At 45.3% G+C, this 26439-nt stretch overlaps 1 protein-coding gene across 1 annotated transcript; it reads left to right on the forward strand.

Moving 5' to 3' along the window:
- Window positions 1–26377, forward strand: PSAT1 (phosphoserine aminotransferase 1). Its single transcript, XM_003782967.3, has 9 exons — window positions 1–173; window positions 3638–3698; window positions 4905–4974; window positions 7079–7284; window positions 8350–8522; window positions 10620–10789; window positions 15624–15752; window positions 24194–24331; window positions 25118–26377. Exons 1-9 carry the CDS (start codon window positions 114–116, stop codon window positions 25221–25223), a joined length of 1113 nt encoding a protein of 370 aa, XP_003783015.1. The 5' UTR covers window positions 1–113; the 3' UTR covers window positions 25224–26377.
- Window positions 26378–26439: the final 62 nt, after the last annotated feature.

The following is a 26439-nucleotide window of genomic DNA, read 5'->3' on the forward strand; positions in this document are numbered from 1 at the left end:
GGTACAAGGCAGGGGTCGGTGCTCGCCATAGACTTGCGCTGCGGTGACCCAGAACGCTCGCAGTTATCGCGTTCACTACTGCTTGGTTCACTCGCCACCTTTGCAGCTGCAACATGGACGCGACTAGTCACGTTGTCAACTTCGGGCCGGGGCCTGCCAAGCTGCCGCGCTCGGTAAGTCCCCGCGAGCGCGCGCCGGCAGTGCCATCCGGGGAGAGCACGCGCGCGCTTGAGTTCGCATCTCTGCACCCTCCGGGCACTGGGACCTCCACTTCCCGCCGCGGGGCTCCCGCACGCTTTGCTGTAGCGAGCGCGCCGCGTACAGTAGCTCTCGCGAGCGGGCTGTGGAAGAATGCGGCTGGTGAAGGAGCTCGGCTAGGCGTGCCGGTGCAGCTGCCCTGGCCCCGACTGCCGGTGCGAGGCGTGCACGAGTCGGCCCGCCGGAGCCGCGCACCTGTAGACCCGGGGCTGTGCCTCGTCCAACACCGGTTGGGCCGAGGGCGGAGGCGCGGCCGAAAAACAAGGGTTTCTTCTGTGCGTTTGCGTTGCACAGCTGGGCTTGGAGCCCGGGCAGTGTAGAATGGGTGCAGGGATGGACAAGATGCGATTGATGACTGGAAATGAATGGATGGTAGCTTTTGCATACGGCAGTGGATCACGTTAACTGAGGGGGTTGTAAGCTGAAGGCCCGCGTGCCAGCCCCCCTGGCTCCCCGCCACGGACCCCCCGCCCCCCAGTGTTTAGTTTACGCAGCACTTACAACACTGAGTAAAAACGTAAATTTGAAAGCCTTCCTTTAGGGTATTCCCTTCTTTGTCCCCCAGTAAACGACTCTTCTTTTAATCCTCTCTCCCCCACCCTTTTAAAAACCTGCTTATCCCCGAAAGGCGTTCAAGTATTCACACAGTGGTAGGCGTTGGGCTGCTTAACTCAGTTCTGTCCACTTTTTTCTGGAGCAAAAGGAATGGTTGTATTCTCCCCCGGCTACGATAAGACTTTGCAAGCGCAAGGGCAACTCACTCCTGGCCCTCCCAGCCCCTCACCGGGCCCAGGCTCCTCCCCTGTACCCCCCAACACCCACCCTTCCGAGCCTCACCCGCTGTGAAGAAAGCAGCGTCTCTGAAGTGTCTTGACAGGCTGCTGCCACCCCTGCCACCTAATTTTATTTTTCTAACCAGGATGAAGCTGATAATAAGTTGTAACAGCATGGGGCAAAGCCAAGTATTTTACAATTATAAATTGTTGAACAGGGCAGAAATTTCCCTGGGATAGAGCTTCCTTTGTATTGTGGTAAGAACAGACAATCTTACCATTTTAGAGGGAAAGGCTAATTTGCCTTTCTAGGGGCAGCACTCACATTAGCTGAGAGAAAACAAGGATGATTATTTCTCACTTTTTACGGTTCATTTTAGGTGAGATTTTTTTTGCTCCAATTGTGGAAACATTTCCTGTAGCCACCCCCCCCCCCCCCATGTTTTGGAGTCTTCCAAATATTTGTTCCCTGTGTATTTTGTTACTAATTTGTTATAATGGCAATTGTCATCACTAGTACAATTATTTCTTTTTATTTTCCTGGGAGGATTTTTGCCCTCAGATGCTCTGTAATAGGTGGTGGTGGTGGGGTGGTGATTTAGATGAATAGTAAAAATTAGAGAAGTTTTCAAACTTTTTTGACACTATACTGTAGCCTTTTACTTGTGACATACACTATTTTGTATTCTATTCTGCTCTGGTTTGTTCTATTTCATTACAGAAATTAGTTGTGATCCACAAAAGTGATTGCATTCTGCAGTTTGGAAAAAAATCCTACTGGATTGGAGGTGGGGGAAATGTGTTTTTTTAAGTAGAAATCTCTAAAAGTCCTTGTAATGATTCTGGTTATAAAATTCTATACATTTCCAGGAATATTATCCATAAGAAAAATATAGTCTCAGGACAAGTTCAAAGATGATTCCTTCACAGATGTTACTGTTTTCTGAAGGAGTCACTAAGTTTTGTTTAATTAACCAGTAATAATAAGCATCCAGTATTTTGAAAAAAGAATGAAATCAGATCTAACAATTAAGTTCAAGAACCATCCTAGAAAAAGTGCTGAATACCTCATTGCTGGATATCACTATGGTCACCTTTGAAGTACTCCCCTTGGTAAGCTATGCACTGATGCCAGTGCCTAGTCCACCCTTCAAAAAAATTTTGGAACTCTTTTTCTGAAGTGACCCTCAGAGCTATCATCATGCGGCACATAAGAACATGCAACAACAATAATGATACACTCAGCAAGACACCACCACATGTCCAGACAAACACAGCTGTGAGACTGATATACCAAGGTTATGAAACCTTACTGATTTGTTTGTATAGTGCTGCCAACATAAGCAAGTTTGTGAACATTAATTATCAGACCTGATAAAATGACGGCTCTGATGGTCATTCCAGAAAGTGAGTTCCAAAATTGCTTTGAAGAGTGGACTAGGTGCTGCATTGGTGCATAGCTTCCCAAGGGGAGGACTTTGAAGGTGACTATAGTGATATTCAGCCATGAGAGGTATGTAGCAATTTTTCTAGAATGACTTTACAAACTTAATTGTTAGCTTGTACATTTGTGAATCAAATTGTCAAGATCCTATTTTGTTTTTCAGAGACGTTGCAATCCAGTTTAGCTTATTCCTGTGTTTTAGTGATGTCCTCCTTAGATGGCATCTTTAAAAAAAAAACCATCTCACGTTTGTAGATCTCATCTGGGGGGTTGCTTTTACTGAGAATTTTTTTGCACTTATTTTGTGTTCATTTGTAAAGCTTTTCTTTTTCTCTTTTATTGTGGAAAATTTCACATATATAAAGACAGAGTATAGTGAACCTCCAAGGACCCATCTCTATCAACATTTTGCTAAACTTGTTGCAGCACACTGGCACAGACCTGGGTAGAGCGCCATGGCATCACAGCTCACAGCAACCTCCAACTCCTGGGCTCAAGTGAGTCTCCTGTCTCTGCCTCCCAAGTAGCTGGGACCCCAGGTGCCCACCACAATGCCCGGCTATTTTTTATTTTTTTTGGTTGCAGCCGTCATAGTTGTTTGGTGGGCCCAGGCTGGATTCGAACCTGCCACCTTAGGTGTATTTGGCTGGCGCCTTAGCTGCTTGAGCCACAGGGGCCGAGCCACTGGCACGGATCTTAATTTACAGTGAGCTCTTCCTTCCTGCCTACCCTGCCTGTCTCAGTCTAGCATCTTAGACCAAAAGAGATAGGAAAATTGAATTATGTGTGTAATTTGGTATAACTTTTTTTGTTGTTCCCAGAACCCAGAACTTTATGCACTTTGTACTTGATTTAGCTTTAGGAGAGTGGTGAATGAAATTTGGGAAGAGGACATTTTCTAGGGAATTAGTAAATTCATGCCTTTGGAAAATGTGCATCTTCACATCTTCACATGTTGCTTAATTTTATGCTCAATTTGTTTGTAAGTTGCATCATCACAGGCTTTGTGGGAAGAGGGGGAAGAAGGGGACTGGCTGTGGACAGGGACAGAGGGGGACCTTACTGATGTGTGAGTAACCTCCTCCCCTCCTTAGGTTTGTGTGTACAGAGGGAAGGATGTGCACAGCACATTGAAATCAGCTTCTTTTATTTTTTTTCCTAGGTGTTGTTAGAGATACAAAAAGAGTTATTGGACTACAAAGGAGTTGGCATTAGTGTTCTTGGTAAGATTTATTTTTGAATTCTGTGAATGTCCAGATTTCAAAGGGAACTAACTTAAATGCATCAAGCTTAGAATTTTTATAGGGTCTTCCTATGGTCCTTTGAAGATAAATTTTTAACCCTTAATAACTTGAGTTGCATGTTTGATAGACACAGTTTTGAAAACAGCATATATGCTGGTAAGAGGTTAAGACACCTCTGCCCTACCCTATCGTGACTGGTTTTATTAACCATAGGATCTGGGATCAGAAGGTGTACATTTGCATAACAGTGCTCCCAGACTTATAATATTGCTTTATTTTCAATTTGTGTTTTTAATAAACTTAAATATAACCCTATTAGGCTTGGTGCCCATAGCTCAGTGAGTAGGGAGCCAGCCCTGCCCAGGCCTGCTAAAGAACAATGACAACTGCAACCAAATAAAGAATAGCAGGGCTTTGTGGTGGATGCCTGTAGTCCCAGCTACTCGTGAGGCTGAGGCAAGAGAATCACTTAAGCCCAAGAGTTTGACGTTGCTGTGAGCTGTGACGCCATGGCACTCTACCCAGGGCGACATAGTGAAACTCTGTCTCAAAAAAAAAACCAAACCAAAACCCGATTAAAGTTTAAAAGTATTTAAACCTTTTCTGCACCTTAATGATTTCATTATTAAGCATCTCTCCCCGATGTTATAGAGGAAGAGGACTTTTGTGTTCTCAAATATGCTTTCTTTTATTTAGGGTTTCTTTTTTTTTTCTTGGTAATTCCAAAGTCTGCATGGCATTAAGAGACCATAGGGTGAATTGTATTGCTTGTTTCTGTTATATTTTGTTCCTGTGGGTTTGGGACATATACTTTGATTTCTGTGATGTGACAGCATAGCATGGAATTTTGTGCTCTTGTTGTAAAGGGCAACCATTGCACATGGATTCCTTTGGGTGAGAGAGGGATGGTAAGAAGAGTTACAGAGAACATCAAAGAGTGATGGGTTAATAAACAGCTTGGTTAGTAAGCTGCCACTAGAAAAGTCGGTCATGCCATGACTATAAGGCTTAGGTGTTGGCAGTTTGAAAATCCGTCTACATTATTCCCTCAACTGGTACCTTGGCCCACAATTTGCAGAATTAACTACAATTGGCCTATATGATTTACTTGTAACTTTTATAATTATTTTCATCCATTTGGTTTTGAACTGAAACTTTCTTTGTTGTTTATCTCTCCTTTCACAGAAATGAGCCACAGATCTTCCGATTTCGCCAAGATCATTAACAACACAGAGAATCTCGTGCGGGAATTGTTGTAAGTTTATAAAAGACGAAGTTTTGTTACTTTTGTTTGATAGTCCCTAAACCTAGGTGTCTGTTACATTATTTTCTATTCCAGTTCTTTCAAGATTCTCCCCAATTCCTTGTTAGAACATAGTGCCTTTCTGTTTGTTTCCTGCCTGTGCTATTGTTTTTGTTTTTATTTTATGTGGCATTTCTAAAGATTTGAAACCATTGTATCCAGGAAAGACTTTTCAGCACTGTGGAAGTTAAACTGGCTGGAAAGGAGTTAAATGAGAAAAAGTCATCTTTTTTGGCAGAATTGAATGTGAACCAGTTCAAGGGGTCTTAAAGTATGGGTCTCAGAAGACCTGTCAGAGACATCTGGCTGTGGGGGGGATATTTAAAAATTCCACTGTTGGGTTCCACCCAGACCTGCTGAATCAGAATCTCTGGAGAAAGTTTATTTTTAACAGGCTCTTTGGGTTAAACGATGCCTCGTAGGTTACCTGCACTGCCTTTCCTACCCAGAGGATACCTTATTCTTAAATAGATTGCTGTTTAAAGGAGAGGTTTTAAATGCACCTACACCCACGAACATAGTAAGCTTGAAAATAAATCACTTTCTTGTTGCTCACACAAAAAATGTGCATTCATGTTAGAAAGTTTAGAAAAGAACTGACACAAACTGGAGTTACCTATAGCTCCACTAGTCAGGGATAATCATTAACATGGTAGTGTCCATTCTTGCATTATTTTGTTAGCAAAGTTTGAATTGTACTGACTTTTCTGTAACTTTCCTTTTCAAATTGCCTTGATAACGTGATTTGGAGGGGGCAGGCTCAGTGATAATTCTGTGAAGAGTAGACGCCTGCTGCAGTGTGAATGTTCAGAACTAGGAGTCATCTGCTGGGCTTCCCATGCCTGTCCTTCAGGGAGGAGTGATTTGGAACCTCAGCCTGGGAGAGGTGGAATTTGACACATGCCTGTGGGCCTCTTCTGATTGGAGTGCTACTTTAATTTATGAGCCTGTCCTCTCCCAGCCATGTTCCTACCTTGTACCCTTGTACCTAGGTCTCAGTCTACTTTCCTTCCATCCACTTCTTATCTTTGTTAACTGCCCTGTATCTGAGTACCATAAATCTGGAATGCTGCTAAGAGCCTCATGATTAGAGTTCCTAAGAGCTGCTGGCTGCTTCACTGTCCTACTGAGCAGAGGATATATACCAGGCATCTTTCAGACAAGATATTTAGGTACCTACCCTGTTCCCCAAGATCCTGCCACCTTGTCCTCCTCTTTATTCTTTTACCTATGTGTCTGGGAGCTCTGTTCTCCTCGTCAGCTGGTCTGCCTTGTGCATCCCTGTTTCCAAAGTCTGACCTCACCCAAAGAGTCAGGTCTGGTTTCTGTGGCCTGTCATCTACCCGCTGTGGCCATTCTAATCATCATCTTAATTTTCCATCTTGGAGCCAAAGAATTTTGCTTTTTATCTTGATGTGTGTTGGTGTGTGATTTCATGACTAGGCCTAAAACATTATCAAAAATCCCTGCCCAGTGGCCATTTGTCCATAGCATGGTGCTCAACACCTAAATACTCCCAGGATTTTTGGTTTCAAGTGACAGGATTCCAACTTATAGGCTTAACGGGAATGTATTATCTTCTGTGTTTGCTTCACTAGGAGGCCACCAGTGGTTGCAGGATTAGCTTCTAAATGTTTTCTTTCCCTCAGTAGAAACAGCTCTTTTTGCCCAGAAGTTTGGGCAAAGGTCTCAGCATCAAATCCCATTGGCCAGTTTGGGGCCGGTGCTCACCCCGTTGAGCCGGGTTTGGCCACAGTTGAACCACTGAGAATGGCAGAGGGGTGATGTCCTATGAGAACATTGGGGTCTTGTCACTAGGCAAAGGAGGGAGAGCTGGTCAAACAGTAACCACAAGCTTCAGTCACAGTCCCGAGTGAATAGTTGTCCAAGGAATGAATAGATAAATGCTTGAATTAGAGAAGGCAAAATAGTAGTGGAACTTTATTTTATTTCTTGTCATAAATCCACCCTGGATAAAACACTTGGCAGAGCATTGCTCATTCTCAGTCTTTGACAACGTGAGTCTGTATTTACTGTCACCTGTGCTTCTGCTCAGAGCTGTTCCAGACAACTACAAGGTGATTTTTGTGCAAGGAGGTGGGTGCGGCCAGTTCAGTGCGGTTCCGTTAAACCTGATTGGCCTGAAGGCAGGAAAGTGTGCTGACTATGTGGTGACAGGAGCTTGGTCAGCCAAGGCTGCAGAAGAAGCCAAGAAGTTTGGGACTGTGAATATCGTCCACCCTAAACTTGGGAGTTACACCAGTAAGTTCTGGGAGCTGAGCTGGAGAGTGAAATGCTGGCTGGTGGGTTATCCCTGCTCAGGGTAGTCAGCAGTTATTAATAATTTCCCTTGTCGGTAGTTAATTCATTCCATTTAGATTTGGTAGCTGTACTAGTTAAGACTACTAACCAGCTTTTGCAAAAAGAGTTCTCTTTAGGCTCGCTTAGCTGCAAAGCCCTGGGCTGGTTTGGCTTTAGGTGTTTAATCAGGGGTGTCTCCTTGTCTCTCCCATGGTGGCTCCACAGTCAGGGAAGCTGCTCCCCCTCTTTCTTGGAAGATGGCTACAACTGCTCCCAACCTTATATTCTCCCAAGTTTCATTGCCTTTGTGGAGCATTCCCTGGAACAGTCTCATGTCTCCTGTGCCGTAATATGAATCAACCACTGTGGCCATGTCTGAGCCATCTGCTGCCTCTGGGCTGTGGGTTTAATTGGCTTCACAGGAATCACATGTGCTGAAAGTGGGCGAGAAGAAAGGACTAACCCAGTGGTTCTCAATCTGTGGGTCGTGACCCACGGGAACTGTATTAAAGGGCCACAGTATTAGGAAGGTTGAGAACCACTGGACTAACCCATCAGTGGATATGGGACAGAGTGATGCTAAAACCCCCCAAACATCCCCCATGCTTTAAAAAAAAAACTTATTTTATTTAGAGACAGGGTTTCACTGTTGCACAGGCTGGAGTGCAGTGGCTGTTCACAGGTGTGACCATAGTGTACTACAGCCTCAAACTCTTGGGTTCATGTGATCCTCCTGCCTCAGCTTACTCAGTAGTGGGGACTACCAGTGTGTGCCACCACATCCAGCTTCCCATGTCATTTTAAAAGATTATTTGCACCTGGTAATAGTCAAAGGGTAGGCTTGATCATCCTTTTGGGATGTTGGTGGTGATGATGGTGAGGACTAGTAGGGTGCTTTTATTTGTGAAGTGCTTTGGAGTAAGTCTTTCACCGCTGGGGGAGGTGTCAGTTTCCTGGCTGACTGTCACCTACATAAAAAAAGAGAAGTGTAAAACTGTGAAGTCTCAAACTTGTCTTCTTTGATAGAAATTCCAGATCCAAACACCTGGAACCTCAACCCAGATGCCTCCTATGTCTATTATTGTGCAAATGAGACGGTCCATGGGGTGGAGTTTGACTTCATACCTGATGTCAAGGGAGCAGTGCTGGTTTGCGACATGTCCTCAAACTTCCTGTCCAAGCCAGTGGATGTTTCCAAGGTAGAGTATGAAAGAGGGCGAGTGGGGGGAACCCAGTGATTCTGTTTCTTTAGGGGCATTTTTATTCAAGAACAGGAATGACCATGAGTGTCTTGGGCCGGCAGAGCCCCCTGAGCCAGGGCAGCTGTCAGTGAGCAGGCTGAGGAAATGCTTTAAGTCCTGGTATTCCCAGCCTCAGAATAACGTCTGCTCCCCAGAGTCACACTCAAGTCTTAGGGAAACTACTTGCCTTTGAGAGTGGCACATAGAAACATTCGTGGCCAACACATTGAGAGTGACATGTTCTCTTCAAGGGCAACGACACATTATCCAAGCTTGAGGGACCTACAGGGAGCCCCCTTATGTTAACCACCTTAATTCCAAAAGTGTCAAGGGGGCCCACAGAGTTTACGAGTGGCTCACCAAGGTGGGGTTCTGGGACCAGTGCAACCAGGTGCATATAACGGGGCAGTAATGTCTGTGAAGAATTTATAAACAGCAGTTGAACCATCTCACTAGTCTGCCTTTTTATTTTTTATTTTTGAGACCGAGTCTCAAGCTGTTGCCCTGGGTAGAGTGCCATGGCGTCATAGCTCACAGCAACCTCCAACTCTTGGGCTGAAGTGATCCTCTTGCCTCAGTTTTTTTCTATTTTTAGTAGAGATGGGGTCTTGCTTTTGCTCGGGCTGATCTGGAACTTGTGAGCTCAAGCAATCTACCTGCGTTGGCCTCCTACAGTGCTAGGATTACAAGTGTGAGCCACAATGCCCAGCCTAGTCTGCCAAACCTTTTTTTGTCTTTTTTTTTTTTTTTAATTTGAGACAGGGTCTTGTATCCTCAAGCTCCTAGCTTCAAGTGATCCTCTTGCCTCAGCCTCCCGAGTAGCCATGACTCTAGGCAACAGCCACCATGCCTAGCTAACTTTTGTATATTTTGTAGAGATACGGTCTCTCTGTGTTGCTCAAGCTGGTTTTGAACTACTGGCTTCTAGCTATCCTCCCACCTCCGCCTGCCAAAGTGCTGGGATTACAGGTGTGGCCCATTTTGAACCTTTTTTATGTGCACAGGTCAGTGGCATTGTTCACATTGTTAAGCAGCCATCACCACCATCCATACCCAGATGTTTGTCATCTCCCAAACCGAAATCCATTAAACAATAACTCCTTATGCTTGTATTTCTCTTGGCCCCTGGCAACCACCATTCTCCTTCCTACCTCTATGAATTTGGCTACTCTAGCTACCCATGTAAGTGGAACAATACAATATTTGTTTTTTTGTGACTGGTTTATTTCACTTAGTGTAATGTCTTCAAGGTTCATCTATGCCAGTGGTTCTCAACCTTCCTAATGCCACGGCCCTTTAATACAATCCCTGTGGGTCATGACAGGTTGAGAACTGCTGATCTGTGCCGTCCTGTGTGCCAGAATTTCCTTTTGAAGGCTGGATAATATTTCATTGTTGGGATATACCACGTTTTGCTGCTAGTCTGCTTTTTATTATCACCCAGGCACTGCAAGTCTAAGTCATATCCTCTGTAAAATGCTTATTACCTCCCCCTACCCCCACCACTGCCACTATTTGCTTTTCCTAAAGGTTTCATAGAGAGGCGTGGGAGAGGGTTTTATATCTTGCCCAACAAAATTTTCTGGAGTACCTCTAAACATCTGTTATTTTCTAAAATTTCTTCTCCCTTGGGCAGCTTGTCCCCTCCCTTCTCTTTGTCACAGCAGTCCTTTTCTCAGCACCTTCTGTCCCTTCTGTCTACATTTCTGTTTCATTTATTGGTTGCCAAGGAGAGTCAGGCCCCATTTGAAAGACTGGTTTGGATGTAGAAAGGAGACACATTGAGTGTGAGTATGTGTAAGGCCTTGGGTGTGATGGGCTTGGGCTGGCCCCTTCCAGCTCAGGGGCAGGCAGAGATTGTCTTTAGACCTTGGACCTCTGAGTACGGATATGCTATCCCAGGTGAAGCTTCCTTTACAGCATGGATTGCTCCCTGAACAGGAGTAGGGTCACTTGCTTGTAAAAACTGTGCTTTGAGTGGAGGTTGGAAAGTTTGTATGTGTTTATGAAAAATGACCAAATGCTTCTAAAACAGCCCATCTTTCTCTTTTTAAGTTTGGTGTGATTTTTGCTGGTGCCCAGAAGAATGTTGGCTCTGCTGGGGTCACCGTGGTGATCGTCCGTGATGACCTGCTGGGGTTTGCCCTCAAAGAGTGCCCCTCAGTCCTGGAGTACAAGGCACAGGCCGCAAACAACTCCTTGTACAATACGCCTTCATGTTTCAGGTAACTCTGGGACACGGCATTAAGGGGGCTCACTATTGCCCATCAAAGCAGAGGTGGCATTTTAAAGTAGAGCATGCTTCCATGATGCCTGACCCAACAACCCCAGATGTCCTGTTCGGATTCTCTGCCTTACTCGTCTCTCTCTCTCGACCCTCTGTCCACTGTTTGATCAGTGTTTCTTCCTGCCTTTGTGAGGGGGAGTGGTGGCATTTTTTTGTTTGATCTTGGTAATCCAGGCCTTGGTGGTTCACCATTAACCCAAAAGCCCTCTGTAAATGAGCCGTGGCCTACATCTCAAACTGCTGAGGTAGCTTTGGAGAGGAGCTTTCAGTGGTCTAGCCTCTTTCCTTTCTTTCCCTGCTGGGCCTGTATGAAGCTGGCCGGCTGGCTGTTACTGGATGGGAAACGCCTTTCTGTTTTTTAACCCAGTCTGCAGAGGTCCTGTCAGCCTGGCATCCTTTTAGCTGAGAGAGGGGCTGCATTGCAGTGGGTCAGGGAGAGCAAGGTGACGCTGTCTCAGTGTCTCCAGGAGCAATAATAGGACCCTCTTCACTGGGTTGCTGTGGGGCCTAAATGAGTTGATCGATAGGTAGATAAAGACACATATTTCTTATTTTTGTGCTTTTAAAAAATTTTTAATCAATTTTTGTTATTATTTTTAGAAACAGGCTATAGTGCAGAGGCATAGTCTTGTTGTTGGAGTCTGCAACATCAAACTCCTGGGCTCCAGCAATCCTCCTGCCTCCACCTCCTGAGTAGCTGGACCTACAGATGTGTGCCATCATGCCTGGCTAATTTTTCTGTTTTTTATTTTCAATTTTTATAGAGGTAGGGTCTTACTGTGTTGCCAAGGCTGGTCTTGAACTTTGGCCTTAGGTGATTCTCCTGCCTTAGCCACACAAAGCTGGGATTATAGGAGTGAGCCACCATTCCCAGGCTATTTTTGCACTTAGTTCCTGGCATTTGGTAGTTTGTACAGGTTAGTTGCTACATTATTATTATGGTGGTGGTTGTTAGTTCCTGCAGCAGGAGTGGACATGGGGGAAGAACCGGAGTTTATGGATTCATCTTTGCAGGGCAGATAAGATGTAAAACAGTGGCACTTTATGTGTGTAACCTTTTAAGCCTCCCAGTCACCCTAGGAGTAGGTACTGTTACTGTTTTAGGAAGGGGCATAGTGGGATGTGAACCCAGGCAGCCTGACTCTAGATCCTGGGCATGTGCACTCTGCACTGGACACAAGCAAAAGGGTGAGCATGGATCTGCATGAGTGAAGGGTTCTGCGTTAGGATAGACGCAGCTGAAGTCCAGCTTGTCCACTGAATGGGATTCTTCTGTGATGGGTGGAATTTCTCTTAAGGAAGTGGATACAGGAAGGGGCGAATACAGGAGGTGGTTCCATCTGGAGCAGGACCTTGTCAGTGCCCCTCCCTCCTTCCTCCAGCCCCCCCCCCCCCACCGCCCCGGCCAGGGTTTCTGTGTAGTTACATGATACAGAGCAGCTTCTCACTTTGGGTCCCCTGCTTTCCTTGGGGAATAGGTCGGACATTCCAGGGTGAGCTCTCTTAGTCACCTCTGAACCCCACTCTCTTTCACCCAGACTGAAATTGTTTCTCAAATGCATGTTGGGGTGGGGCTAAATTTTGTCTCCAACTTGCCTGTCCTACCTCTGGAGTTCTGGGCAATGGGTAAACACCAGTGGTTTCTTGCCATTCATGAGCAATGGCAGGCTGGGGACCTCAAGTGCCAGGCTCCTAGAGAAGGGCCATGGCTCCAAGGTGGCAGGAGAAGGGCTGCCTTTCCCTCTTTACCTGTTGGAAGGTGGGGCTAGGGCCTGCCCACCGGTGGGGTGAGTGTTTCAGGGATGCTGAAGCTGCCACTGGCTTTAGCAGTGAGGAGGTGGGAGGAGACAGAGAAAGAGTGCTGTCTCGGAAGAACTGTCCCATGGCCTACAGGCCTGCAAGCTGTGGTCAGGGCCCAGCCCAGAGATCCTGCGGCACACCCTCCAAGCGTTACCTTTAAGAAATTTAATGAACTGGCTCGGCGCCCATAGCTCAGTGGTTAGGGCGCCAGCCACATACACTGGGGCTGGTGGGTTTGAACCTGGCCAGGGCCTGCTAAACAGCAATGACAGCTACAACAACAACAACAAAAAAATAGCCGGGCGTTATGGTGGGCGCCTATAATCCCAGCTACTTGGGAGGATGAGGCAAGAGAATCATTTAAGCCTATGAGTTTGAGGTTGCTGTGAACTGTGACGCCATGGTACTCTACCAAGGGTGACATAGTGAGATTCTGTCTCCAAAAAAAAAAGGAAAAGAAAAGAAAAAAAATGTAATGAACACCTTAACACTCTGCTTGTCAATATTAGGGTGGAAACCCCTTAGTGGTGACAGTGAGAAAACAGGCCAGTTGGTCTAATGGGAGATGAAAATAGCTGGAGTCAGATTTGGAGACATGGAAAGAAAGTTGTCTCCTAGAAGAGTGACCTTCTTATACAGGCCCTCCCTTACCAGCCCTTGGGTGGCCGTGGCCTGGCCTTGACCGTTGGCTCAGCTCGTCCACGGGGAGTGTGGGCACAGGGTAGGGAAAGCGTAGGAACTTTCTTTTCAGACCATTTCTGGCTGAGCCAGAAACAAGGGCAGAAGAGGGGCAAAGTTTCTTTCCCAGAAAAATAAAAACAGCAATAATTAAGACCAGGTCAGGGCCATTCAGGATTGATAATATGCTTAGAATCATGTAAGTGGAGAAGATGAAAGATACTGGATTAAGTGCATTCTGACCAAGTTCCAAGTTGCTTTGCTTTCTTTTACCTCAAAAGAATAGGGGGAAAGTTTGGTATAGTTCTGTATGATTAAGGAATAACCTTAAATCTGTGATGTTAAAGAGCATTCACTTGGAGTACCTCAGTCACACGGTTAGAAACTCCCAGCTCACCCAATGAGAATAATCTCTAAATGGAGACAAAGATTTATGCAAAATAACCTCCCCAGTCCTTGAACTTAAGGCTCACAAGGCACCCAGAACACTCCAGAACTTGGTATTGTATAGTAAAGTCTTTGAAAAGGTCCCAAGTTTGAAAAGATACTGGGTTTTGTTTTGTTTTGTTTTGTTGTTCGGAGCCTAATGACCACAGTCCTGGGAACTTTGGTTTAACTCAGCTGGATAAAATGGCCTTCAAATAGCTTCTCTGCAGCCCTGAGCAATGCGCTGGGCTGGAATAAAGGGCCCACTGTCTTTCTCTTTAACCCTTCAGGAGAACATACTAACCTCAGTTAGTGGATAAAGAAAGAGAGGCTTAAATTTTTCTTTTTTTTTTTTTTGCAGTTTTTGGCCAGGGCCGGGTTTGAACCTGCCACCTCCAGCATATGGGGCCGGCGCCCTACTCCTTTGAGCCACAGGCGCCTCCCCGAGGCTTAAATTTTTCTTTTGATCCCACAAAATGGTTTTTACCTACTATGACTAACCCACAAGCACACATTTGTTTTAGCGGCAGTGTGAGGTTACATAACTAACGTAAATACGAAACGTTAACTCAGGCCACCTTTGTTGAGAATGGGAGCAGCCGACTAAGGCCATGTGCTTATTCCCAAGGCTTCTCTGGCCCAGACTGCTTCCCCCTGGATGGGATGGGGGAAGCCTGCGGTCCTGGAATCGTGCGTGCATGTGGGCATGTGTATAGTGGAATCAGCTTTGGGAGCTTGGTGGTTACTGTCATGTATTTCTGAGAGAGAGGTGCCAGAACATCGCCTGTGGTTGCTCCTGTACAGAGCCAGAATCTTTAGAATAGCCAGAAGGTTTTCTGGGGGCACTTTCTGGAGTGCTTTTCTAAGGGCACCCAGGGAATATTTTGTATTGCTTTTAAAAAATTTATAAATGTGACAGATTCTCTTAGTGAAGAATTCCAAGTGAGCAGAGTCCCCAGGGTAACCACTGTCAACTGTTTGCTGTGCATCCTGACGACCTGTAACTGGGTCTGTGCCAGTAGACAGAGCCGTGTGTGTAGTATTCCCAAGGTGACGGGCTCAGCATAGGAAGTGACTGCACTGGCATTGGGAGCCCATATCCTAACCCCAGAGCCACACTGCCTCTACCGCGGGAAGGCTCTGAGCTGGGGCCTGTGGGTAGAAAAGGCTTCCAGCTTTCCAAAACCATAGAGTCAAAACAGGCACACAGCAGCTAACGTAAAGGAGGCGAGTGGTAAGGTCTGTGTAGGTAGTAGGCGCTCTGGGAGCTCAGGAGATGAAGTGCTCGCTCTGGGTGGTGCCCCGTGGTGGGGGAGGGAAGTGCATAAAGGGTGGCATGAAGAGTTTGGTGAGACCCTAATTAAGCCTCTTTTTCTGAGTGGTCCTTGGGGATCTAGAATTGGGTTGAGCCTAGTTCTTACCTCCTGACCTGTTCTTTCTTGTTCACATGTACCCTGCTTTCATCTTGTCTATTCTAATGATGTCTTTAAGTCTTTTTTTTTTTTTTTTTAATGAGAGACTCTTATTCTGTCATCCTGGGTAGAGTGCCATGTTATCATAGCTCACAGCAACCTCCAACTCCTGGGCTGAAATGATCGTCCTGCCTCAGCCTCCCAAGTAGGTGGGACTATGGGTGTATACCAAGATGCCTGGTTAGTTATTCTGTTTCTAGCAGAGATGGGTCTGGCTCTTACTCAGACTGATCTCAAGCAATCTATCCACCTCAGCCTTTCAGAGTGCTAGGATTATAGGCATGAGCCACCATGCTGGGCAAGTCTGTTTTAATACAACCTAAACAATTTGCTTGAATATCTTTAGACCTTTGCAAAGCTGAACTAAATGGATTTTTTTTTTAATCTTTATTTTAGCATCTATGTCATGGGTGTGGTCCTGGAGTGGATTAAGAATAATGGAGGTGCCTCAGCCATGGAGAAGCTTAGTTCCATCAAATCTCAAATGATCTATGAGATCATTGATAATTCTCAAGGATTCTATGTGTAAGTCAATGGATTTATTTCACATTTAGCATCTTGTGAGTTTAAAACTGTACTGTGTATTTCTAAAAAATGGACACATTCATCTTTCTTTGACGTTGAAGTGCTGGTGAGCCTGGGTGGTCCTTGGCCCAATGAGCAAGGGAGGAGCTGCTCCCTACTGCACCCCACTGCACCCCACCTTGGGACTCCCTGGTTTTGGGACCTGTGTCCCAGTGGGTAGTGGCATTTCTCACACTAAAGACATTGCCCTGGGGAACATTCACAGTTCACCCTCTAGGGTAGATCTCCTGTGTGTCTCTTGGGGAGAAAATGTATGTGCTTTCTGGAAGGTCTCAATTAAAGGGCTGCTGTTAGAGACCTTGGGTATAAACACCCAGTCCTGGCTCCCCCTTCTCCATATTCCCTTGTTAAGAAAGTTCACTGCTTTCCCCCCCAGCCCTCCCACCTTTTTTTTGAGACAGAGTCTCAAGCTATTGCCCTGGGTAGATTCGGGGTGGCATCATAGCTCACAGCAACTTCCAACTATTGGGCTCATGTGATCCTCTTGCCTCCGTTTTTTTATTTTTAGTAGAGACAGGGTGAGGCGTGGTTCTCGCTTTTGCTCAGGCTGGTGTTGAACTTGTGAGCACAGGCAATCCACCTGCCTCCGCCTCCCAGAGTGCTAGGATTACAGGCATGAGCCACCACGCCCGGCCTACAGCTTCCCTTCTAATAGGACAGATAGTCCCGTCCCAAGCCTGCAGTCTGTGCATGGAATTGGCAGTGGCTCCGGGAGGGCCACAGAAGATGTATGGGTCTTGTGTTTGTTTTCTAGGGCCGCATAACAAAGTACTGTAGACTTGGTGGCTTAAAACAACAGAAGTTTGAAAGCAAGGTGTCAGCACGGTTTTGCTCCCTCCAGAGACTCAGAAATCCCTTCCTTGCCTCTGGCTTCTGCCAGCTCCAGGTGGTCCTTGGCTTGTGGCTTCATCACCCAGTGTGCACCTGTCTTCATGTGGTCTTTTCCTTTTTGAATATGTCCGTCCTTTCTTCTTGTAGAATGATAGATCTTTGGATTTAGGGCCCACCGAAGTAATTCAGGATGATTACACCTCAAAATCCTTAAAACACCTTTTTTATTCTAAATAGGTCATATTCCCAGATATTGAGGGTTAGGACATGGGCATTCCTTTTCAGGGGCCACCCACAACAATGGTCCCTTCAATGCCAGAGGGAAAGCCAGGGATACAGAAGTCTAAAAGATTATCATCTTCTTTTGCTTTCCCTTTGCCTCAAGGCGGGTGTAACTTTATGCTGTGTGCATGTATGTGAGCACATGTATACATGTAAACACACACACAGAAACACTTACCTTGCTTAGCACGCTGGGACACTAACCCCCCAACCCCTATTATAGGGTTCAATTTGTTGTAACTAAAATACTTGCCAGACAGTAACTGGGGAATTTGTACTGTCTTTGAGAATTCAGGGTCCACATGAAACAGACAAAGTGATGCCTCACTCCTAAGTTAGAATTCTATTTTTTAGCCAAGACTTGCTAACAGATGTCTGTAACCACCCATGGGCAGGGCATGGGGGTGTGCCCTTTAGACAGCATGCTGCTGCCACCTCTGTGCTTAAATGCTTGTTTCCTGCTCCTGTGAGTCCTTGGCTCATGGTGGCCCTCCAGCCATAAGCCCTGGGGGAGTCAGGTTTGGCTGGGCTCCCTGGCCTTTAGGCTGCTCTCTCACGTGCCATCTGGAGGAAGGGTGTACACTGTATGTTACCCCCTGCTCTGTGGTTCTGTGCAACAGGAAGCAAATATAGGCTGGGGTGGGAGGCTGGTCCTGTGGAGCTTCCACCCTCAACCCTGATGTGTGGGTGGGGAGGCTCCTGAGTACCTGCTCCAGGCTGGCCCTGTGCTAGGCTCCTGGGACACCCAGAAGAATAAGCCATCTGCCCTGGCTCCGTCTGTTTCTCAAGAGATTTTTACACATGAAACTGGCGGTCAGAAGGAATGGTGATACCTCCAGGGAAAATCCAGGGAATTAGAAAGCAGAAAGAGCTCTGGGAATCTCCTGAGGTTCCCCCACCCCTGGTCCTTTAACTCCAAACATGCAACCTGGTCGCCCTTTCCCCGCAGACAGCCTGCCGAGCTCACACTGCAACCAGGTCACCTCCTGGAGAAGCTGGTCACCCTTTGCACCCAGGATGCCTCACACATTTGTAAATAGGTTAACCCAGGACTTGTATCCTCTTAAATCTCTCTGGGAACTTCCATCACCTCCTCGGCCGCCTGCCTAGAAAATGTCACGCAGGGATCGTGATGTCCTGTGGGACCTCGTTACTCTTTCCTCTATTTACAGCTGGAAGAGTCACTAGCTGTTCCTGAATGTACTTGGGTTTTCAGGAAATTCTTCACTTTCCTAACTATGGAAATAGTTCAGCAACGTGACCCCGAAAAGGAAGTAGACAATAAAAGAGGAGGGAGGTAGAATTAGAATTTGCAAGTTATCACTGCCATTAGGCCTTTCTCTTGTCTTCTCACTTCTCTCCCACCCTCCATGCCCTACTCATAGGCAGCTGCTTCACTGAGTACAGTCTGGATGGTTTGCTGGGGATTGCACCAGCCCTGCCAGTGACCTGGCAGGGAACTCTTGAGACTAGATAAGACAACCATTGAAGCCCTGAGTTTATTCCATAGCCTGACCATTCATACAGTGCTGGCTGACCCCAGGTTGAGCCCCCATGGACAGTTGCCACTTACTAGCATGTGACTGTGGGCAAATGACCTAACTGTTCTAAGCCTCAGTTTCCTCATCTGTACAATGGATATAATAACGGCACGTGCTTCTTAATGACTATCATGAGGATTAAATGGAAATGCATGTGAATAAAGAGTATGTAATACAGGAATTGAGAGCATAGGCTCTCATACTGGTTAATTTGTATGAAGTGCTATAAATAGTTCTTGGCACATAGGGAGCCTTCCTTGAGTGTTAGCTGTTACTATTTGTAGTTATTATTATAGACAGCAATTAAGATGTTCCTGACACAGAGTACTTAATATATAGTAGATATTAATTTTATTCTTATAAGACTGTCCAAGTGACAGATTCCATATCTGGATCTGGAACCTAGGGCACCTTTGTCACCTAGTCCTGGGATTACCCATCTGGTTCTGCACCCACCTGGACCTCAGTCAGTTGGCCCCTTCTGCTCCCTCACACCTTAGGGGAGAGAGGGAGGCATGTGATGGGTCTCATGAAGACCCCGAAGTGAAATGAAGCAGGTGGGGCCCCAGGCCTTTCCACACACATATACGTCTTGTTATCACATCACTTTCCTGTGAAGTGGACACCCTGTGTAGCAGGCACAGCTGGAAAGTGGGATCAGCCAGGATGTGAATGTGGAGGTGGGGGGTATCATGGGAGTCTCATTCTGGAGCCCGTGCTGTACAAGTCTAGGAGAGCAGGAGGCCTTCCTGAAGCAGCCATAGAACTCAGAAGCCATGCAGTAAAAGATGGCATATTTAACTACACAAAAACATGAAGCTTTTTACAGTTTAGGACATTTTAAACATAATTAAAATATAAACACGACAGACAAGAGAAAGATTTTTTTATTAAGACAGAAAAGTTACTATCCAACAAATGAAGAAGGATCACCAAATAAAAGTGGGGACTTATTTGGGGAAGGATCACCAAATAAAAGTGGGGACGGGGGTGGTTGCTGGGGGTCTGAGCAAACAGCTAAGAAGAAATACACCTGCTTAATAGACAAACAAAAAGATGTCTGACTTCATTCATTCTTTAGGAAGTGTAGATTAAAACCATGAGATATTTTTTCCTTTGATCTGCAGACATCAAAATGATGATAACCTCTAGTGTTGGCAAGGGACTGTGCTTTTGGTGAGAGTATAAATCTAGACAAACTTGGGGCAAAGTTTGCAGCACTCATCAAAATTTAAAACTCACATGCTCTTTGATCAAGGATTTTTATGTCGGGGCCCCTGCCTGGGTGCAGTGGTGTACACAGAATTAGGTACAAGCATGTCCAGTATGGGATGTAACAGTGACAACCTGGAGACATCCCATCTGCCCATCAGGAGGGGTCTGATGAAGGAATTGAGAATCGTTGGCAGTACAGAATCATGTGTACACAGAGAAGAATGAAACAGATCTCTGAGCACACTTAGGAAGAGGATCGTGTTACTCATATGTCATCAGGTCAAAAAGAGAAAGAGCAATTGTAGAAAAGACTTACCTGTTATTAATAGACCCCCACAGCAGTTCTGTGTGCACACATAGACGTGTATAGACCCACACGTCTTGTGTATGTAAAGTGAGCTTGAAACACTCACACCAGACTGTTAACAGTAGCCACTTTTTTTTTTTTAATTTTATTCATTTATTTATGTGGGGTTTTTGGCCAGGGCTGGGTTTGAACCACCACCTCTGGTATATGGGGCTGGTGCCCTACTCCTTGAGCCACAGGTGCTGCCCCAACGGTAGCCACTTCTGAGGAAAGGGGATGGAGATCTTCCTGTTTTTCCTCTAGATTTTTGTAGTTCTGTACAAATTTAATTTTTCATTAACAAAACCGAGCAGTAAGAGCCCTGTGGTTATGTTTGGTGGGCTTCTCTTCCCATGCGCTCTTATTCTTCATTCCCTTTGTTTCTGGCATAGCCTTTCGGGGGGACAGATTATGACATGAATGTCTCATCATTAGTCGCCTAATTCCTGTGACTTCCTCACCTGCCCTTCCGACCCCTCCCGCCTTCCTGAGGTGAATGTCTCTGGCTGAAGCGGTACCTTTCCTCACATTCCTCTCCCGATAACTTGGGAGGGCCTGGTGTTTCTCAGAGGGGGACCTCTGGAACACCGTTCCCTGCAGCAGGAGGGGTTTTCAGCCGCCTGTGTTCCAGGAAAACTGCGTTCCTGTCCGACCTCCAGCGGTTCATTATTTATACCAGCATGAGGGGCTGCAGGAAGTCAGGAGTAAAGAAACCTCCCAGCCCTGTTAATGCAGGACTTCCTAATTTTCTCAGGCCTTGTGACCACTTTTCCAGCAACGCTTATTGGCACCTTCCACGTCAGCTCCCCATTTAGATTTTGGGAAGCCCCTCCTTTGCTCTGGCTCTCGCTCAGACTATCTCCTTAAATCTCTGTAGTCCTGGGATTACCCATCTGGTCCTGCACCCACCTGGGCCTTAGTCAATTGGCCTCTTCTGCTCCCTCACACCTCAGCCCTTCAGGCAGGAATCTTGGCTGCCTCTGAGATTTAGAATTCACCTCAGAGGTTGCAAACTGGGAGTGTGGCCAGATCCAGTCTACAGTGACATTGGACGTGGCTCACCCTGTGTTTGTAACTGCAATTTAAGCCAATATTAAGATACTGAGAGATACTTAAAAATCCAGGTTTGTTATTTAATAATCTGTTTGTCTCTGAAAATGGGTACAGAGACTTTGATAAGGAGGTCCATATGTTTCAGGAAAAAGAGGGCGCCTCCTTCCCTGTGACAGGAAAGAATAGTCCCCTGTAGGTAACAGAGGGAGCTGGCATGGAGCCTTCCTGTTCTCCTGATTGATGTGTGTTGAGGGGCCCTTTCCCTCTCACCTTGAAAGTTCTCCATAAGAACAGGTGTCTCAGCCTCCCAGTTTCTTTACCCCACAATCTCTCCTCTGGGTGCCACAGTTAGGTTTCTAAAACACAGCCCTCATTTGGTGGTGCAGACTTGACTGCTGCCCTCTCAAGGGTCCAGCCTGGTCGGCAGCAGAGCACAACCACAGGGCCCTGTACAGCCCAGGCCCTGTCCATCTCAGCTACCTTGGCCGGAGAAGCCAGCACCCCTGTTACGGCAGCAAACTTGCGGGGGCCCCTGCACCTTTGTAGGTGCAGTTCTCTGCCAGAGGGCCTGCCTTATTCTCATCCATCCTAACTCCTCACCTCCCTGCCTCTGAAACCTGTCAACCTTCTCCCACAGAATCACTCACCCGGCTCTCCGCCTTTTGCAGCCCTTTGCTGTTAGGACACTTCTCCCGTGGAGTTGTGATTCACTAAATTAGGAGCCGTGAATTCTTCTTACACTCGCTCTCTCCTTTTCTCCTCAGCCCGGTGCTAGAGACATACTGCTGTGGGTACTGTGCACATATCCATGGCGAGGTGGTGTCGTCTTTCATGTCTGGCTTTTATGACAGTATTGCTTCATGGTGTCTTCTATCTTCATGATGGGATGAGTAAACTTAGGGGGAGTGAATTGTAAATGCAGATTCTTAATTTTTCCTCGTTGTAATTTTTTTTTTTTTTTGGTAAATGTGCTTTTTGTCCCTCTACCTCTGTGGTTGGACCCTCACGTTGGGAGCCTGAGACAGCAGAATAGCAAAAGAGGGTCACCACTGAACGTTTCTGTATCAGCCAGGAAACCGACCACCTGGTGGAATTCAGACTCAGAGTTGATTCCGGATGGTTGGGCCCCTGTTTGCCTTCCTTCTGCCTGAAGGTGTGCGTTTGACTCCCATTAACTGGAGCAGGAATTATGGATGTGCCTTCAAGGGACTTCTCACACTGCTTTTATTTGCAGTTTAACTTTAATGAATCCCATTTGTAAAGTGTAAGCATAAAATAGGATGTGCTTGATAAAAGGGGAAGAGAGAGGATTTTTATATGTGCTTTTTAAAAATTCCAGAGTATCAAGTCAGCGCTTCTTCCATTTGTCTCTTTTGGTTGCCAATGAAAAATAATTTTGGCTGCTTATTTTCCACATCAGAAAGTGAAGGCAAATACTAACCTTTCGTAAACAAAAATTCAGTCATCATTCTTTTTTTTTTTTTTTTTTTCCTTTGAGACAGAGTCTCACTGTCGCCTTGGGTAGAGTACTATGGCATCATAGCTCACAGCAACCTACAACTCCTGGGCTCAAGCCATCCTCTTGCCTCAGCCTCCTCAGGAGCTGGGACTACAGATGCCCACCACAATGCCTGGCTAGTTTTTCTATTTTTAGTAGAGACAAAGTCTCACTCTTGCTCAGGCTGGTCTCAAACTCTGGAACTCAGGTGATCCACCCACTTCAGCCTCCCAGAGTGCTGGGATTACAGGCATTAGCTACCGTGCCTGGCCCATCATCCACTTGGAGGGTCTGTATATGCCTTCTGCAAGGTGTTGGGAATTAAAAAAAAAAAACAACAAAAACGCTGAATTTATTGCACTTAAAATTTATATAGCATTCAAATTAAAATGTACCACATACTGCTTTAAATTTTATCAGTTATCTATTTCTTTGTCATAGAATATCCCAAAACTTAATGACTTGACCACCATTTTCTTTGCTCATGATTCTCTGGGTGGTGGGTTATGCTGAACTCAGCTATATGGACCTTCTGCTGATCTCAGGATCCCTCATTCCACTGAAGTCACTTGATGGCTCATTTGAAGCCATCTGGTCTAAAATGGTTTCACATATCTGGCAGTTGGTGCTGGCTGTTAGCTGGGACAATTAGCCCACTAGCTCAGACTGGTGCCAGGAATATTTTGTGGCAGCAATATTTTAAGGGAACAAAAAGAGGAGCTGAACGGCCTCTTGAGGCCAGTGTGTCGAAGTTACACTCACTTCTGTCCTAGGCTCTTGGGTAAAGCAAGTCACAAGGCTAGCCCAGATTTGAAAAGTAGAGAACTAGACTCTACCTCAAAACTTTTAAATGGGCCACAGAAATTCTCTATGAATAGTGACTTACTTAATTCTCACAAGAATTTCAGTAAGTTCCATTATTATTTCCACTGTGCAGATGAGGAAGATGAGGCACAGTGGGAGCTTAAGTAACTTGCTCAAGGTCACACAGGTTGGTGTTGTGGTGCTAAGTCCTCCAAAAGTTGCTGCCTCTTACTTTTGTCTTGCAGCTGCGATTAAGAAGAACGTAGTTCTTTGTGGCAGGTGCCTATAATCCCAGCTACTTGGGAGGCTGAGGCGAGAGAATTGCCTATGCTCAGGAGTTGGAGGTTGCTGTGAGCTGTGATTCCATGGCACTCTTCTGAGGGGCTTATGATAAAGTGAGACTCTTAAAAAAAAGAGTCTCTTAAAAAAAAAGAACAACTGATTTCTCTGCAGCTTTACCTAGAAAGGGTCATTTACATTTGCTGTGTGGCTGCCATGGGTTGGAAGCTTCATATATGTTGTACCACTGAGCTGTCTCAATTAGTCTGAGATAAAAGTATTACTATTCCAAATATTCAGAGGAGGAAACTGAGGCTTAATGAAGTAAAGTATAAGTTGTAGAAGAGGACACTAGACTACTGTTCCATGTGCAAGAGTCTGGTCTTTCTGGTAAATTATAAATGTTCTAGTTTTTTTTTTAATCTGCCTGCCTGCATGTAGAAAATGTTTTTCATAAATCTGTTAATTTGTTAATGACAACCTGTACATTAACAACCTGAAAAGTAGCTAAAATAATAAAAATGTTTTTCAGATGTCCAGTGGTGCCCCCAAATAGAAGCAAGATGAATATTCCATTCCGCATTGGCAGTGCCAAAGGAGATGACGCTTTAGAGAAAAGATTTCTTGATAAAGCTCTTGAACTCAATATGATCTCCTTGAAAGGGCATAGGTGAGTGAACCTCCAGTCCACAAGCTCCTCAGAGAATTGGCTTAGGTTTTCATATGTGGAAAGAAATAAAAGTAGGAGCCTGCTTAACTTGGAGTAGCAGTTAGGTAACTTGTCGGGCAAAGCTGCTGTGATGGGCGTGCCTCCTCCTGTTGTAATGGAACCCTTCACACGATTCCCCAACCGAGGGCACAGTGGAGCTGCGTCTTCCGTGGGAGTGTTGCCAGAATTACCTCTGAAAACCTCAACTGCTCATATGGCACAGAGGTTGCCAGCACATCTCTGATAAGGCTGGTATCACCCCATTCTCGTGTTAGAACATCACTGTTACTCCAGCTGAACCAGACTAGTTAATCTTGCATGATCTATGAAAAATAAATGTCCTCACACCTGAGAACAGCAGCAGTGAGATGCTTACTTCACCCGCATGCTGTGCATGGCAGGCTCAGGAACGGTGTGGGGAGCAGAGCTGCCGTCTTCATCCGACTGGTCCTTTCTTCCCCCTATCTTATTTGTTTGTTTATTTATTTATTTGTTTTGCCAAGAGTCTGTAGGTTGAATGAATCTAAGTTAAATGTTAGCATGTGAGCCTTCACTGCATAAAGGAGAATTTTCTAGTGACTTAGATGTGGGAAGGTCTTTGCCACTTGTCGAAGATTTTCAGCTGGGAGATTGGACATGATGGTCTCGGTCACTATAATTCTTAAGAGCTGGTGACTAGAAAAAGAGTCATTTTGGTGCTAACTTAGATGCTTTTGTTTTTAATGGTCGGCTCTTTGTTCATTCCAGGTCTGTGGGAGGCATCCGGGCCTCTTTGTATAATGCCGTCACAATTGAAGATGTTCAGAAGCTGGCTGCCTTCATGAAAAATTTCCTGGAGATGCATCAGCTATGAACACATCCTATCTAGTCTATACTCTGCCCTTGAATGACATATACAATTTAAAGTATCTTGGGAATGGCTACAAAAATTTAACAAATACAGTATTTTTCTCAAGTGAACATGCTTATTCTAGATTCTTTTTTTTCAAAGAAAAATAGCAGAACATCCACAGCTCTGCCGAGCTGGTGGGACCTAATGGCCACTTTAATTATGACTTGAACTGGAAGCCTTTTTATGAATTTCCTCTTGCTTTTCTAATGAATTGCAGCTTACTTTGTCCCTGCTGCTGCTTTTTCTAGCTAGAGCTCAGAATTCAAATGTACCTGTGGACTTAATAATGTGGGCTGCAATTAATTATTTTTGGAATTGTGGAAACACACAGCATGGAGGGTGGGTGGGGCCCTCTAGGTGCTAAATTTAGACAGGAGTGGGGTCTTCCAGGTTCTGTAGCTGTTGATCAAAGTCAGCACTGATCATTTGGTGAGCGTTCGGGAGTACCAGTCAAAAGGGCAAACCGTAGATCTTTATACTGTTATTCACGTAAACAGATAAAAGTGACATCTGACAGGGTGTCCCAGATGTCACAATAATGTGCGTAGGGAAAATGGGAAATTATAGCTAAATGTACCTTTATTCACAAAATATTCATTAGGAAATTTTATAAAATTGCACGTTGATATGTAAATATAAAAATATTAAAAATAAGAGTTTGTTAATTTTTCCTATATATGGCAGCCCTTGGGACACCCTGTAGGATTATATAGCGAGGTCTGTTTTTAACGCCATGTACTTTACATCTCTATGCATTATATTTCTAATAATACATTTCTCAGTGATAACCGGGTAGAGTCTTGTGGAATTTGTTAAATCCTTGACCTTGTGCATTGTAGCATCCTATTAGCAAGTCCTTTTTTTAAAAGCTGTTCCATGGAAAAGATCTAGAAGTTCTTGATTCATTTTTACTCTTCTTTCAGTAGGTAGCAGAGAAGGTTGTTTACGGCTTATTCTTGTTTGTTTTAAATATGCTGTTAAACTAAACATCTCTGTTAAACCCTATCTTTTGTTTTCTGTGTTTGACCAGAGTGATACTTTGAGTTCTAGATCTTTACTGAAATGCATTTCCCCCTATTGTTTATCAATTGTCAGTATTTTGTGTTGAATATGTGAAGAAGATTAAAGACTTAAAACATCTAAACCCATGTTAATGAATTTCTCTACCTGGTTTTCA

Source organism: Otolemur garnettii, unplaced genomic scaffold, assembly GCF_000181295.1.
Source record: "Otolemur garnettii isolate 467f Iridium unplaced genomic scaffold, OtoGar3 scaffold00006, whole genome shotgun sequence".
In the NCBI taxonomy this organism is placed as follows: Eukaryota; Metazoa; Chordata; class Mammalia; order Primates; family Galagidae; genus Otolemur; species Otolemur garnettii.